Source organism: Pithys albifrons, chromosome Z (assembly GCF_047495875.1).
Source record: "Pithys albifrons albifrons isolate INPA30051 chromosome Z, PitAlb_v1, whole genome shotgun sequence".
In the NCBI taxonomy this organism is placed as follows: domain Eukaryota; kingdom Metazoa; phylum Chordata; class Aves; order Passeriformes; family Thamnophilidae; genus Pithys; species Pithys albifrons.
Genome location: NC_092497.1, coordinates 26298032 through 26315488, shown reverse-complemented (window position 1 = coordinate 26315488; position 17457 = coordinate 26298032). Strand labels below are relative to the sequence as shown.

At 42.0% G+C, this 17457-nt stretch overlaps 1 protein-coding gene across 2 annotated transcripts in view; it reads left to right on the top strand.

The window, feature by feature from the left end:
- SV2C (synaptic vesicle glycoprotein 2C) overlaps nucleotides 1–17457 on the top strand; it is a 131401-nt gene that overhangs the window by 54376 nt on the left and 59568 nt on the right. For both annotated transcript variants that reach the window (XM_071581200.1, XM_071581201.1), the window contains one exon: nucleotides 11995–12146. In XM_071581200.1, the coding sequence (XP_071437301.1) occupies nucleotides 11995–12146 (152 nt within the window). The remainder of the gene's footprint in view (nucleotides 1–11994; nucleotides 12147–17457) is intronic.

Below are 17457 nucleotides of genomic sequence, written 5' to 3'. Positions count from 1 at the left end.
GTAGGGTTTGCGTTGCTAGTGATAATGCTTAACTAAATTTAACTAATAATAAAAACCCCAAATCCAGAAGCACACTCCACAAAACAGCACAACTACCTAAGCCTCAATACAAAACTCAAGCAACCCTCCCTTCAAGACAGATCAATTTACAAAGACTAGAACAAAATCTAAACACACTGGTTAACACAAATCAAAAAAGAATATAGCTGCCTCACACTAACACACATTTTAACTCACCAAGATAAGGAACCACAAATGTGAAAGCAAACCATGAACAATGAGTCAGCAATAAAGTAGTGTGGGATAATTAAAAAAAAAAGTATAAAGTAAGATACATACCTAGTAAGTTGCAAGGTATATGGTAGGGTAAAATTAGTATCAAAGTAGCTGTGCTGGTTTAAAGGCGAACCAGCAGTGGAAATGAACTGACCATGAGAGAGATTATATGTCAGACCTAAAATTTAATAATAATATTACAATAGAAACACTGACACAAAAAGGGAAATCGCTTTCAACTCACAAAAACCCAGCAGTATAACCCAGTGTCCTGGGGCACAAACCCAAGGGGGTTTGTTTGCCCTTGTGCTGAGACCTCTGTGGCTCCCCCAAGTCCAGAGCAAAAGGAAATGAAAAACCTGTTGGTGCAGGCAAGGGCTGTGATCTGGGCGAGAGCGGTGATCTCCTCCTGTCAAGGTCCTGCTGCTCCTCTGGATCTGCCGAGAAGTTACCAAAGTCTTCTTACCTACCTCTTATGTACCCTCAGGGAGCACCCAGTCCCTCCCCCTGGGCAGGGACTCACACAATGGGTGATTAACTCTGGGAGCCAGGGGGTGTTGAACTGTTGATGGCCCATTAGCAGCTCCGCCCCCCCAGGCTGAGTGTGAAGGTGATAATGACTCCCTGGGCAGCTGCTGCTAATGGCCCATTGTCCTTGGGAATGAATAGAGGGGGTAGAATACACAGCTTTGATCACCCCCACACAGGGTTAGCTGGTCCCTCCTGCTCAACTAGAACAGTAGCAAAGTTAAATTACTAAAAAAAGTATCTGTGTGGTAAAGATGAAAACCAGTAATCTATAAGGTATAATGCATAGAAAAGCAGCGTAAATGGTTTCTCACCCCTACAATGTTCAATGGAGTGGGAGGAGACAGGGCAGCTCATTGGTTACCCCACAGAGATGATGGAACTTCTCCCCCAGTTTTGCTCATGTCCAGTCTCTTATACCTTTTTTTCTTAGGTAGTTTGAGTGACTATAGTCAATAATAATTTTTGGGATAGTTAGATGACATAGGCCTAAGGTTTGGCTCCCTGTGGTCCCATAGGATGTTGTGAAGAAAGGCCATGCTATTTCTGTAATACTCCATTCTTCATTAATCCCATGAGGCTGTTGCTGGAAAGTCTCATTTTGATGAGGACTTTCAAGAAGCCACTGGGATCTTTTTGTCCCTTCTCGTATAACCCATTATCATCTGACAATGGGTTTATGGGAATGCCTACTCCAGGTGCTGAGGTGTTTCCCGTAACCAATCAGGATGGTCATCCTGGTCTTGACTTGGTCTATCATCCTACCTACATATCTTTTAAATCTCTCCAGGGATGGAGACTCCACAGTTCGCTGGGCAGCCTGTTTAAATGTTTTGCAAATGTTTCCATGAAGAAATTTTTCTTTTTATACAATCTAAATTTCCCCTGGCACAACTTAAATCTGTTTCTCTATCCTATTGTTACTTGGAAAAGGAGAGGCTGACCCCCACCCATCTACAACCTCAGGGAGTTCAGATAGTTGTAGGGAGCAATAAAGTCCCACCCTGAGCCTTATTTTCTCCAGCGTAGATGTCGCCAGTTCCTTCAGGCACTCCTTATAAGAATTGTGCTCCAGATGCTTTGCCAACTTTGTTGCCTTCTCTAGATATGCTGCAGCACTTTCATGTCCTTCTAGTGAGGGCCCCAAAACCGAGCACAGCACTTGAGGTGAGGCCTCACTAGTGCCAAGTACAGGGGAAAATCACTACCCTTAACCTGCTGGTTACACTATTTATGATCCCAGCCAGGATGCTGGTGGTGTCCTTGGCCACCTGAGCATACTACTGGTCATGTCCAAACAATACCCCAAGTCCCTTCCCAGTGGCAGCTTTCCAGCCTCTCTTCCTTCAGCCTGTAGCACTGTCTGAGGTTGTTGTGACCCAAGGGCAGGACCCAGCACTTGGCTTTGTTGAACCTCTTACTATTGGCCTCAGCCCATCAATCCAGCCTGTCCAGATCCCTCTTCTGAACCTTCTTAACCTCCACCATGTTCCACTCCTCCCCAGCATGGTGTCAACCACAGATCAACTGAGGCTGCACTCGATTCCCTCACCCAAATCACTGATGAAGATATTAAACAGGGCTGGCCCCAAACTGAGCCCTGGGGAACCCCACTGGTGCCAGCTGTGTGTCAATCCATTCACGACCACACTCTGGGCCCAGCCATTCAGAAAGTTTTTAACCAAGAGAAGAATGTACCTGTCCAAGCCTTGAGCAGTTGGTTACTCTGGGAGAATGCTATGGCAAACAGTGTCAAAGGCTTTGCTAAAGTCCAGTTACACAGCATCTGCAGTCTTTGCCTCATCCCCTAAGTTAGTCACCCTGACATTGACAGAGATCATGTTGGTCAAGCAGGATCTGCCTTTTGTAAATCAGGCCCAGTTGGCTGGGCCCAGTTGGCTGGGCGTGATCCTGTTGTTGTCCTATATGTGCTGTGTCATGGCACTCAGGATGATCTGCTCCATGACCTTTCCCAGCTCTGAGTTCAGGCCTGTAGTTCCCCAGATCCTCCTCCTGGCCCTCCTTGTAGATGAGTATCACTTCTTCCCAACCTCCAGTCAACTGGGACTTCCCCAATTAGCCAGGACTGACAATAAATCATGGAAAGTGGCTTGGTGAGCACTTCATTCTCCCTCCTTGTACCTAGTACATTACACACTAGGTATATTAAGTTCCAGTTAGGCTTCAGCCCTTCTGATTTTCTCCCTTCATAATATCATGACATCCTTGTAGTCCTCCTGAGTGGCCTGTCTGTTCTTTCAAAGGTCATAAACTCTTGGATTTTTTCCGAAGTTCAACTCTCTCTCCATCAGTCTGGTCTTTCCTGCTAGCTAACTTTCAGCAAATGGGATCAACTTGCTTCTGCAACTTTAGGATTTTTTTTCTTGAAGAATGTCCAGTGTTCTTGAACTCGTTTGTCCACCATGACTGCCTCTCAGTGAGGTCTCTCAACCAATTATAAACAGGCCAGCCTGCCTATCAGGAGCCCAAGGTACCAGTTCTCCTTGATGCTCCTCCTTAATTCTCTGAGAATCAAAAACTCTGCCATTTTGTGATCACTTTGCCCCAGGTGGTGTCCAACCATCTTATCACACTACCCAGCAGTCCTTACCTCTTCACAAACTACATATCCAGCAGGGTGTCCTCCCTTGCTGGAATCTTGTCCAGCTGGGTCAGGACATTATCTTCCACATATCTCCTGGTTTGTTTCCGCTTTGCTGTGTTGCTTTTCCAGCAGACATCTGGTAAGTTGAAGTCTTCCACATGACCGATGGCTAGTGATTGTGAGACTTCTCCCAGATGCTTATGGGCTATTTCACCTGCCTTTTCTTCCTAGTTGGATGATCTATAACAGATGCCAACCATGGTATCTCTATACCAATTAAAAACTTGAAAAAGGAATGAAAAAGAAGATCTACAAAAGAGTGATTTTGTGATTACCAATACTGACAGCAATGAAAGCAATTTGTCTGACATATTTAGTAAATTCTTTGCAATTATATGCTTGAATTTGACATCATGTTAGAGCATATTTTTTTAATAGTGTTGGGTAAATTTAAGGAATGAATTATTTACTCATCAGTTCAGCTTTCATCAGAACTGATAGTATTGTAGAGTTCAGTCAATAATCAGGTAAATATTTTTTATAAGAACTCTCTTGCTATTAACAGCATACAGGACCCTTGTGTACCTGCAGGACAGCTTCTTTTGTATCCATAGTCCAAAGAAACACTTGTACTTAAACATGGATGGGATGACCAGCAAAGCTTAATCTATAGTGTACTGCAGTTTTCTAGAGTTGTATCCAGCAATTCTCAAGGAGAACTGGTCAGTCTGCCTACTCACCCTTAGGTACTTTGCCTGTCTAATGGCAGTTCTGAAAGGAAAATAACAGATATCTTTTTCAGTGAGACTTCTGGTAGTGAACTGTTAATAGAAAGAGAGAAGAGTAGATGCAATAGAATAGAAGGACAAGGGGTGATGGGCTGTTTCCAAATCTCTGAATCTGTGTTTTGAGCTCTACCAGTTTTTAACAAATTGCAAATAACATGGTGACAAGTTGCAAATGTCATCTTCCACAGACACTGTCTTTATTTTCAGACTGGACATTGCCCAAGTTTGAAAGAGAACACAACATATTTCAGAACATCATCCTACCTTGTGCACTTAGTAATCTGCAGGGTTTGGGTTTTTTCCTAATTATCTCTATTTCTTGTATGCTTTTGCATTCAAGCCCCTTTGGCTAGTGAATCTGCAAATAAACAAAAACTTCTATCTGAAGCCAGAGGTTGGTGAATGCCTCACAGAGGTGTTTTCATTCCAGCTGTCACACTGTGCAGTTGCCAAAGTCTGTTGTGACAAATCACTGCTCTGAAGGTAGATTAGCAGACGTTTATCATCTTTGTTTGTGACAAAGAAAATGCAAATGTATCTTAGCTGATTGTTTCTTTCGCTGAATCCTACTCTCCTAAGTTGTATCACTTACATCTCAACTTGGTTTCTTCTTACCCATGATTTTCCAGACAAGCATGAATGGAGAGTGTATATAAATATATAAATATGCATTCTGTCTTGCTCTGTCTACTTTTGATCAGGTTTATCACATAGATTGAAAAGTAACTGGAAAGATTGTAGCTGACATTTGTCATTCTTTTAACTGATATTTATGCTATTCTCTCACATGTGGAGCAGTATGTGCAGCAGCAAAATAGCTCCTGCTCTTTATTAAGTATTGTTCTTTCATATATTCCCACATAGTCATGGAAAAAAAAAAACAAGGCTGAAGGCATGCATCCTGTTGTATTAGATGCAGAGACTGATACTGAGAGTGAATCTTTTATGATCTTGAGCCAACCTCAACAAAGTTTTGCTTCCTGCTGTTATTGGATTGTACTTCATTACAGAGTCTGTTATTTTGGAGATAGTTATCCCTCATGATCATCAATCCACAGGTTTAGATCAGTGATTTTTTTAATCTTTTTTAAAAAAAATTCTGATTCCACACAGTTCATCTGTAGAGGTGCAAAAAAAGTGCATACAATATGTTTGCACATTGTAGACACTTTTTGTCACTCTTTAGGAAATAATGCATGGACTCTCTGCTGTGATATGTGTATAACAAGCTTATCTCCACTGCTTTGGCTATAACGACTAAATAACTAATATACACGAATAACAGACGAGATGTAAAAACCTCAGTTTGCTTGAATAATTTGTATTTAGGAAAGTTAAACTTCTTATTTTTAGAATGAACTTTCTTCAAAAGTCAGGACATTTTCCACAGGCTTTTCATCTGCACATGCAGACGTATCAAGAGAAGAATATAGGTTCATGTATCAAAGTATTTCCTACAAATGAGGATGAGCCATGTAATTTGCAAACACAATAACAGCAAATAGCCTACTATATTAAACCAATTAATTGCCAGAAGCAGACTTAATCCAGTGGAAAAATAGTGTTTGCAGTTCCCTTAAACTAAAGATGAAGTTTTCCTACTTAAAAATCAGTAGCAACTCTGCTTTATTTTTATTTGGAATTCCCTTCTATGCATTTCACTATCCATTCCACAGAATTATGGTGGGCAGCAAAGAGGCAGTCTGCTTTCAAACTTACAGTATAAAAACATTGAGAATCAAATTCTGTTTCTTCCACGAATTTTTTTCCCCTTATTTTATTATAAACAATGCATTCTTCTTTGCAACTGTAGGGTGATATGGTAGGAGGGGGGGGTTGTCTGTTTGGTTTCGGTTAGTTTTTTTTTAATATGAACACTTGATAAATTAATCCATGTTGTGCAATTGCTGATCAAGCAACTGAAAAATCCTCACAAGGGAGTGATAGAAGAAGTCAGAGGTACTCTGATCCCCTTTTGTCCAAATCTTCAAGAGGTATTTTATGCTTCTGCTAGCAATGTTCAGTGTTCCAGATACCACATTAGTTCTATAATAGTAAGCAACTGTAGTACCCAGCATATATTAAGATTTCTGCAAGAGTCTGGCAAAAAGTTCTTTGCTCCTTAAAAAAATTTCTCTAAGTCCATTCAGTTTTTAAGGAGTTTTCTCGTTGTTTCTTGTGATAGCAGTTATAGCCATTCCTGCTCTACCTTACTTCTGTCGCTTGACCTGAATTTAGGAGCAAGTTTTTGGGAGTGGAGACATGGCTACCACAATCTTCAGACTGTCCAGCAGAAGAGCAAAAGGATCTACTTCTGCAGTAGGATCTATCTCCTTCCCTGCTCCTCCAATTTCACTGTTAGCCTTCCTAAGATTTTCATAATAGTTTTTTAGTCCTTGTAATACATTTAGAATCATAGAATCATAGAATCGACTGGGTTGGAAAAGATCTCCAAGATCATCGAGTCCAACCCTTGATCCAACTCTAGTCCATTTACTAGATCATGGCACTCACCACCATGTCCAATTTGTGTTTAAAAATCTCTAGGGATGGTGAATCCACCACCTCTCTGGTTAGCCCACTCCAATGCCTGATTACTCTCTCTGGAAAGAATTCTTTTCTGATATCCAACTTAAATTTCCCCTGGCAGAGCTTAAGCCCATGCCCCCTTGTCCTATTGCTGAGTGCCTGGGAGAAGAGACCAGCCCCCACCTGGTCAGAACTTCCCTTCAGGTAGTTCTAGACAGTGATGAGGTCACCTCTGAGCCTCCTCTTCTCCAGGCTAAACAACCCCAGCTCCCTCAGCCTCTCCGCATAGGACTTATGCTCCAGTCCCTTCACCAGCCTTGTTGCTCTTCTCTGGACTCGTTCCAGCCCCTCAATATCTTTCCTGAACTGAGGGGCCCAGAACTGAACACAGTACTCAAGGTGTGGCCTCACCAACGCAGAGTACAGGGGAAGGATCACTTCCCTGGTCCTGCTGGCCATACTATTTTTGATACAGGACAGGATCCCATTGGCATTCCTTGCCCCCTGGGCACACTGTTGGCTCATGTTGAGCTTCTTGTCAATTAGTACCCCCAGGTCCCTTTCTGCCTAGCTGCTTTCCAGCCGCTCTGTGCTGAGCCTGTAGCGCTGCAGGGGGTTGTTGTGGTCAAAGTGCAGGACCCGGCACTTGGCCTTATTGAACTTCATCCCATTGGAATCAGCCCATCTCTCAAGTCTATCCACATCCCTCTGCAGAGCCCTCCTGCCTTCCAGCAGTTCAACACTCCCTCCCAACTTGGTGTCATCAGCAAATTTGTTGATGATGGACTCAATCCCCTCATCTAAATCATCAATAAAGATGTTAAACAGGACTGGACCCAACACAGACCCCTGGGGAACACCACTGGTGACCGGCCGCCAGCTGGATGCAGCTCCGTTCACCAGCACTCTCTGGGCCCGACCCTCCAGCCAGCTCCTAATCCAGGAGAGGGTACACTTGTCCAAGCCATGGGCTACCAGCTTTTCCAGGAGTATATTATGGGAGACAGTGTCAAAGGCCTTGCTGAAGTCCAGATAGACCACATCCACAGGCTTCCCCTCATCCACCAGGTGGGTCACCTGATCGTAGAAAGAGATCAGGTTGGTCAGACAGGACCTGCCCCTCCTAAACCCATGCTGGCTGGATCTAATTCCTTGTCCACCCTGAAGGTGCTGTGGGATTGCACTCAGGATGAACTGCTCCGTAAGCCTGCCAGGCATGGAGGTCAGGCTGACAGGCCTGTAGTTGCCAGGGTCCTGCTTGCAGCCCTTTTTGTGGATTGGGGTGACATTGGCCAACTTCCAATCATCTGGGACCTCCCCAGAGAGCCAGGACTGTTGGAAGATGATGGAGAGTGGTTTGGCAAGCTCTTCTGCCAGCTCCTTCATCACCCTGGAATGGATCCTGTCTGGTCCCATAGACTTGTTAGGATCCAGCTGGCTCAGTAAGTCACTAATATATCCTCCTGGAATACAGGAGGGCTATTCAGCTCCCTCTCTCTGTCCACCAGCTCCAGAGGCCAGTTGTCTTGAGGGCCACCTGTCTTACTGGTGAAAACTGAGGCAAAGTAGGTGTTAAGTACCTCATCTTCCTTAACTATATTTCTCTCCAAGTCGAACAGAGAATGGAGGTTTTCCTTGCCCCTCCTTTTGTTATTAATGTATTTATAAAAGGACTTTTTGTTATCCCTAACTGAATTGGCCAAATTTTCTTCAAATTCCACTTTTCTTTCCCTAATTTTTTTCCTGCATGACATAGCTCTATCTGTAAATTTTCATAAGTAGCCAGCCCTTTTTTCTGTAGTCTGTAAACTTTCTTTTTATCCCTGATTTCTTTCAGAATCTCCCTATTTAACCAAGCTGGCCGTCTTCCCCTCCGGCTGGCCTTTCAGCACACTGTATAGTCTGTTGCTGTGCACTCAAAATTTCCTTCTTAAAACATGTCCAATCCTCCTAGACCCCCTTGCCTTTAAGGGTTTTTTCCCAGGATATGCTCTGAATCAGTTCTTTGAATAGGCCAAAATCTGCCCTCTGGAAGTCCAGAGTAGAAGTTTTAATGGTGGCTCTCCTTACATCCCTGAGGACTAAAATTCTATTATTTCATGGTCGCTGTGCCCCAGGCAGCCTCCAACCACTACATCATCTACCAGCCCCTCTCTGTTTGTAAACAGTAGATCTAGCGGGGCCTTACCCCTGGTAGGCTCATTTACCAGTTAATTAAGGAAATTGTCCTCTAGGCACTCCAGGAACCTCCTTGACTGCCTCTTCTCTGCAGTATTAAGCTCCCAGCAGATATCTGACAGGTTAAGGTCACCCACAAGAACAAGGGCTGGAGACTTGTGATATATAAGGAGCTTCCTGGCTACCAGTATCCTAAAACCTTGTAGCAGTATCACTCTGCATTACATGAGGCCAGGAAGAAGAGTTTAATCAACAAAGAAGTAAATTTTTTGTTCACAGAATATTTTGAGTTGGAAGGGACCCAGAAGGATAACTGCATCCTGCTCTTGAGTGAATAGTCCACACAAGGATTGAACCTGCAGTCTTGGTGTTATTGGCACCATTCTCTAACCAATTGAGTTAATCTCAGGATTTAAGGTGCAAAAAAGTGCACAACACACTTTACTACATTACTGCTATGAAACAAAGACCTACAGCTATAAATAGCAGCATTTGTCTGTATGATGGAAGTAAAATCCCTTCTTTCTCCTTCTTATAGTAGACAGGTTATTTTCACTGCTCAATCAATATGAATGTAGTATCTCAATTTTTAAGCTTTGCTTATCCTGTTGATGTACTCACTGGAAATGCCAACTTAATCAAATCAGTTGAAACAGAAAAACTGTGAGTTTTCAAAGCTGATTTTTTTTCCTTATTCTTTGCATATCCTAAATAACATTTTCGTTTGCTGGCTCTAAAATTCCTCTTATATGTCTTTTGCTAGAAAAGTTATCCTATTAATTTTGTCAGTGCAGATGATGTTTCTTCTGTTGCCTTGGAGAATCTTTAGGATGCAGCAAATATGCCAACCCACCTGATTCAGTTTTAGCTGCTAAAGCAGCATCAGTTCCCATCCTCCATGATACGGTTGATTCATGCTGAAAGGTAGGAGATGTGTTTTTTGCTGCCTTTGGTCAGGCTCCCTGTGTGTTTTGTGACATGGAGGCAGGGTGGGTTCTTTTCTACTGAATACATTCCACGAGCAACCAATTAAATTATGTCTTTTTGAAACTGAGCACCTATAACTACCCTTCAGCACTTTCTGGATATGTCAGGAAAGAGGAAGATGCTGATTCTTGTTCTGCTAGTGAATTTTCAACATAAGAAAAGGAACTGTAGTTAGATCTGTGAGTATTGTATTTGGGCATGATTTGGGAGTGCAGTTCAAAGCTGTCTCTCAGCCCAGAAGCCCAAGACATCACTGTTTTAATCCATTTATATTTTGGCAACTGTAGAGCCCTGAATCTGTAGCAGTACTGAGACAGCAGGTCTTCCCCAACACCGAAAAATGTGATACCACCCTTAGCCATGCCTCCTGCATCATTCCTCTCCCTGTATGTCCAGGAGGTGCTCCAAGGATGATGTGTCCTGTTGCCTGTGACAGGGCAGTTTGCCAGGGAGGGCTATCAGCATTTTGACCCATGAGAAGAAATAGGTTACAGCCCCTGTTAGCTGAGTATGTAGCAAGAGTTCCTGGAGGCATAAACCTTTGCATTATTGGCAAAACCTGTAAGAGCTAGCAGACTCAACTATGAGAAACTTCCATTGTAAAATTAAATGTTGCCCAGCATTATTTCATGAGAAGACAAGGTTTAGGGATGACTTAGTTGGACCCTCCATCAGCTGAAGGGAGCCTAGGAGAAAAATGGAGAGACTTTTTACAGACACATATAGTGATAGGACAAGAAGTAATGGCTTTAAACTAACAGAGAGTAGGTTTAAGTTGCATATTAGGAAGAAATTCTTTCCTATGAGCGTGGGAATGGGTTGGAACAGATTTCCCAGGGCAGTTGTGGATGAGCCATTCCTTGAAGTGTTCAAGGTCAGTTTGGATGGGGCTTTGAGCAGCCTGGCCTAGTGGAAGTGTCTCTGGCCATGACAGAGGTTTGGAACCAGATGATCTTTAAGGTCCCTTCCAACCGAAACTATTCTATGATTCTATGAAGATCTGGATAAGGTCAGTGAGAAAAAAGCAGTCCCCTAAACAAGCATAACAGCTCAATCCAATATTTCACCATGGTATCTAAAGATATCTTAAAATAAAATGTGTGACTATAGCACTGAATTTTCTTAGTCATGAAATACCATTTGTGTATTCATGTTTTCATTATTAGTAATTTTTTAAATCTATGTTGATGTTCATTCTTTGCTTCCAGTTCAGCAGCTCCCAGATGACATTGTAAATATGCATTTATGTTTAAAATTCATATAAAAAAATCAAACCATACCATATAGTGCTTTGAAGTATGTAATCTGATATGTAAGAAGGTACTTTCTTCATCGAGAGAAGTGAAGTTCACAAGGACTTGTCCTGTTTCACAACGCTTGACAGCTTGCATTGGTAGCAAGCAGATAGTAAAAGATGATTTGGACACTGGTACCAAAAGTGATACATATTTTGAGTTACTTCAAGTTTTGTAAAATCAACTTGAATCTTTCATTTTTTTTTTGGTCCAACTGACTTTCAGAGAGTGTTTATTTTACCATGTAAAAAAATTGATATTGTATGAATGCATAGGCTTTTCATAAAAGATTAAGTAGAAAGCCAACATGAGCTTAGTGCAACTGAAAGGAATATATATTTTAAATATGTGTGATTAAAACCCACTCACATTTAGTTACTTCTTGATTACCTAAATCATGGGGCATAAGAGAAATATCAATTATTCTTTGGGAAAATGATTAATATTTTTGCATTAAAGGCAACCTATTTTGACACTTGTCAGTAGGCTGCCATGTTTTTATAATGGTGAAAGTCAAGACTTTCTGATGGTTTCTGTTCCAGTAACTGACATATTGACAATTCCCTTGAAACACTGAATGCAACAAAGAGTGCATAGAATTTTCAAGGAATTATTTGACAAAATTTGTGTCCAAACTGATGAAAATTTCCTCTAGAGTTCCTCAATATATGGTGCAATTTGAGAAAAATTCACTCTTGCCAGAGAAGCTGCTTGTAGATTGGCTTTGTGATGACTGTGGCTATGTCTTGCTCAAACTTCAGCTACCTGTTATTCTCTTATTTAATCGGTGATCTGTATCTCCTTTTAGGATTGGTGGGGCAGTGCCAACAGTCTTCTCCTATTTTTCGGAAGTGCTTGCTCGGGAGAAACGAGGTGAACACCTGAGCTGGCTCTGTATGTTTTGGATGATTGGTGGCATTTATGCTTCTGCAATGGCTTGGGCAATAATTCCTCATTATGGTAAGAAAAAAACAGCTCCTTGTGATTTGTGGCTCCTCTAGTATGAAAGTAAAGCTCTTAAAGTATAGATTTAGGAGTGGTATTCATGTCTGTTCTCAAAATACTGACCCCACTTTTGGTGGATATTGTGAGAATAGGTTGTTCCCAAAATAATATAAAAGAAGTAATTTATTAAAAGATGCAAAAATTAACCAATGCTCATGTTTGATCAGATGTTTACTTAAAACCTGGACACATGAAAATACAATGGGTTTTATTGTTGAATCTGGATAAAATAGATGATGTGGAGACTTGCATCAGAGAAAATAAATTTTAAATTGCTGGATGTAAAATTGGTGCTACTTTTGATATGGAGATAATTTGTCAATTATACATTCTTGACAAGAAGAGCAAGAACTTTCTTAATGTTTGCAGTGCTGAAATCTGAAATTAGTCTGAAAATAAAACTGTGCTGAGTGTTCATAAATATTTTTTGAAGTGCAAAATCAGATATAGGGAACAGAGTGCATTTAAATGCTGTAGGGATGCATGAGGGCAATGGCTGAAGTTATATACACATGGAATATAAGCTACTTTGTGAAAGAGCTCTTCAATTGACCTGACATGGTTAAACATAATGTGGAAGTACAGATTGAATTTAGTCTCCTGGCCTTGCCTTTTAGAAGAGTTAAGTGCTCACTGGTCTCCAGAGTTGCTGAGACTGCTCAGGGGTTCTTAAAAATCAACCTCTCAAGCACTTCTGCCTGGCAGTTCCCAAGTGAAGTGAAGCAGCACAGTGAGTTAGCTGGCATTCAAAGCAGCTTCCTTGCCAAGCAATGAGGTTTATTGCAGTTAGGTTGTGAAACAGAGGACAACTTCATAAGGTTTGCCCAAAGTGTTTCAAACATTTAGCAAGTGGTAATGTCCAGAAATAAATTACAATAATGCAGACTAATCAAATACCTAGACTGTTGCATTAAAAGTAATTTTAGGGTCCAGTACACTCACTCTGAATCTATGTCTTCAACCTTGCCTTTTGACTTTGAATTCCTGGAATCAAAGAGAGGAATTTGTGCTGACAAGGCACCATGTGGATTTTTTTTCTCAATTAGTAATTTGCTCTGGATGCCAAGTACATTTGCTTTCTAATGGACTTTTCTTTATCTTTCAGTGAAAAATGCAAACATTATGACAGACTGATTTACATAGGTTGTCTAAATATAAAATTGTAGATTTTATAAATAACTTAATATTCTTTACTGAGGTGCTTTTAAAACATCACATGACCGTATCTCTCAATGAATAATAATACAATTCATTACACCAAAACAGTGGCATTAGAAGGAAAAGCTTTTTTCTTTTATTAGCAGGGAAAGAATATCAGCAACAAAAAGCAATGCTGCACTAATTTTTTTTGTTGTTTTTTTTTCCACCTGCAAAAATATTTGTTAAATAACATAAGAGAAAAGAACGTAAAAAAGAATTGTAAAAAGCAGTGTTCTTCAGTACTAGCCATAAAAATCACTGCTTGCAGATTGTTAAAGAAAGTTGCAATGGTCAAAAAGAGGCCAGAAAAAGCAAGCTATGGACAACAGACTTTCTCACAGTAAAAGAAGCAAGTTCATACATCATTTTGGCAAAATTGTGTTTATGGGTTTTGATGAGATCTTAAAGTTTGTCTTTACTTGTAAACCAGACTTTTTTGTTATGTTGTTAAGTTTAAAACCTGAGTTTTAGTTCCTAGCACAAACGTGAAATCACTCAAGTTCAGGCAAAATGTTTTGTTGTCATGCTGCTGTGCTGAGCTCAGGCACTGCCAAGGGCTCCCAGGGCAAACCCTGCTCAAGCATTTGAAGGATGTGGTCACATGTTGCTATGTCCTCCTGGAAACACTTTAGGTCAGATGAATACCCATGCAGATCTCTGCACCATTTGTATCACATGTATTTATGAGGAGGTTCTTATGGTATTTTTTCTTTTACAATTTTCACATGGTTTCCATGGATTTATTTTGCCAGAATTAATCAAAGATAAAGATTTTTCTCCAAATCACTTCCAGTCCTTCTCATCATTCACATCTTCACCGATCAGGAAGCAAAACATAGTTATAAACAAAACACTTACTTCTAAACCTCATTTAAATTGCATAGGGATTTCTGAGCTCTCTGCTTCTTGCTTAAGGTGTAAACAGCGTTGATTTTTTCAACTGGACTCAGAAGTTACTGAACAGCAGTGAATGATGTTGTCTCTGCAGTAAATTATTCTTGAGCATAGTGGAATTATTCTTAAATTAACAGAAGACAGCAGGTCAACACAATAGAATAATTTCAAATATTGCTATTTCCTGCCTGAGTGTGGCTACTCATTGGGAACCGATTCAGGTGAGTGAGGGATGGAGTAGGGTCATTAGCAGGTGCTAGGGGAGGCTATATCAGAGCCTCCAAAGGAGCCCAAGAGACTGTTGCACAAGCACCCAAGAGGAGAGCAAAAAGGGGCATGGCAGGGCTAGCCGATAGGGCAGAACCAGCCCTCATAGGTGAGTTTGTTGTTGGGGTTTTCTGTTGGGTTTTTGTTGTTGGGTTTTCTTTGTTGTTGTTGTTTTTTCTCTCTCCCCAGCTTAACTAAAGCCAATAATGGTTTCCAGAAAAATGAAAACCATTGTTGCTGTTAATACAAGGAGTGTGTCTACAGAGACACTATCCTCCAAGAAGGATGCAGCCACCCAGGTCTCTGGCTGTGCAAAGTGTTTGAGCCTGACATTGGTACCAGAGAATGGTATAGGAGGCATCTGTGTACGATGTGAGCAGGTCAATGACTTGCTGTGCCTAGTGGCAGAGCTTACGGAAGAGTTAGAGAGACTAAGATGCATTAGGGGGAGTGAAAAGGAAATTGACTGGTGGAGTCAAACCCTTTTGACCCCTAAAGGAGTCCAACAAGAGGTAGCAAAGCCCTGCCTCTCCTGTCATAGGGCAGATGGAGCACACCAAATTGATGGAGGGGGAATGGAAACAGGTCCCTGACTGGAGAGGTAAAAGAACCCTCTCTCAAACCCCATCACCACCCTGGGTGTCCATAAAAAATAAATATGAGGATCTGGACCCAGAAATTCAGTGAGAGAACAGCCAAGAAGGTTTACCTGGAGAGCCTCCTGGCTCAACACCATCTACAAGATGGATTACATCTGCAGCTACAAGGAAAAAAAGAAGGGTGACTGTAATTGCTGACTCCCTTCTCAGGGAACAGAGGGCCCTATATGTCACCCACATCCATCCCACAGCAAGGTCTGCTGCCTTCCTGGGGTCAGGGTGAGGGATATTAGTAGGAGACTTCCTCAGATAATTCAGTCCTCAGACTATTATCCCTTGTTAGTAGTCCAAGCTGGCAGTGAGGACATTAATGAAAGTGCCAGGATAATTAAAAAAGACTTTAAAGCACTGGGTTGGTCAGTTCATGGGACAGGAGCACAGGTGATATTTGCCTCAGTTCTTGTGGTATCTGGGACACATGAGGAGTTAAATAATGAGAGGAGTAAAAAAGCTCATCTCATCAACAGGTGGCTAAAGGACTGGTGCCACCATCAAAATTTTTGGGATTTTGACCATGGGGCAAAATCCATGGTTCCTAGCCTCTGTAGGTCAGATGGGCTTCATCCTTCTAGGAAGAGCAAGAGGACTGTAGCCCATAATTTGGTGGGGCTAATCGGGAGGGCTTTAAACTGGGTTTGAAGGGGGAAGGGTTTGAAACTGGGCTCTACAAAGATCAGCCTGAGAATGGAAAGCCTGAGTTAAGAGTGAAATCAGCAGCCCACCTCAAGTGCACATACACTAATGCACGTAGTAGGGGCAACAAACAAGAGCAGCAGGAAGCCATCGTGCAACAGGAAAGCTTTAGTGTCGTTGCCATCACAGAAACATGGTGGGATGACTCGCCTGACTGGGGCGCTGCTATGGGGGGTACAAGCTCTTTAGAAAGGACAGGCAGGGTAGGAGAGTTGGAGGGATGGCTTTATATGTTACAGAGTCTCTTGACTCTGTTGAATTTGTGGTCAGCAGTGACAAGGTTGAGTGCCTGTGGACCAGAATCAGGGGGAAAGCCAACAAGGCTGACACCCTTGTGGGTGTCTTTTATAGATTGCCTTACCAGGATGATGAAGGAGATGAATTATTCTACAAGAAGTTGGCAGATGTCTCAAAATCTCCAGCCCTTGTTCTTGTGGGTGACTTTAACCTGTCAGATATTTGCTGGGAGCTTCATACTGCAGAGATGAGGCAGTCTAGGAGGTTCCTGGAGTGTATAGAAGACAATTTCCTTCATCAACTGGTAAATGAGCCTACCAGGGGTAAGGCCCTGCTAGACCTACTGTTTACAAACAGAGAGGGGCTGATAGATGATGTAGTGGTTGGAGGCTGCCTGGGGCACAGCAACCATGAAATAATAGAATTTGCAATACTCAGAGATGCAAGAAGAGCCATCATTAAAACCTCTACACTGGAGTTCTGGAGGGCAGATTTTGGCCTATTCAAAAGACTAATTCAGAGCATACCCTGGGAAACAACCCTTAAAAACAAGTGGGTCCATGAGGGATGGACGTGTTTTAAGAAGGAAATTTTGAGTGCACAGCAACAGGCTATACCAGTGTACCGAAAGGCCAGCCAGCAGGGAAGCCAGCAGCCAATTAAACAGGGAGATTCTGAAGGAAATCAGGAAAAAAAGAAAGTTTACAAACCGTGGAAAAAAGGGCTGGCTACTTATGAAGAATTTATGAAGAGAGCTAGGTCATGTAGAAAAATAATCAGGGAAAGAAAAGTGGAATTTGAAGAAAATTTGGCCAATTCAGTTAGGGATAACAAAAAGTCCTTCCAAAAATATATTAATAACAAAAGGAGGGGCAAGGAAAACCTCCATTCTCTGTTCGACTTGAAGGGAAATGAAGTTAACAAAAACGAGGAGAAGGCTGAGGTACTTAACACCTACTTTGCCTCAATTTTTAGCAGTAAGACAGGTGACCCTCAAGAAAACTGGCCTCTGGAGCTGATAAACAGAGATAGGAAGCCAAATAGCCCCCCTGTATTCCAGGAGGAAATAGTGACTTACTGAGCCAGCTGGATCTTAACAAGTCTATGGGACCAGATGGGATCCATCCCAGGGTGATGAGGGAGCTGGCAGAAGAGCTTGTCAAGCCTCTCTCCTTCATCTTCCAACAATCCTGGCTCTCTGGGGAGGCCCCAGATATTGGAGGTTGGCCAATGTCACCCCAATCCACAAAAAGGGCTGCAAGCAGGACCCTGGCAACTACAGGCCTGTCAGCCTGACCTTCGTGCCTGGCAGGGTT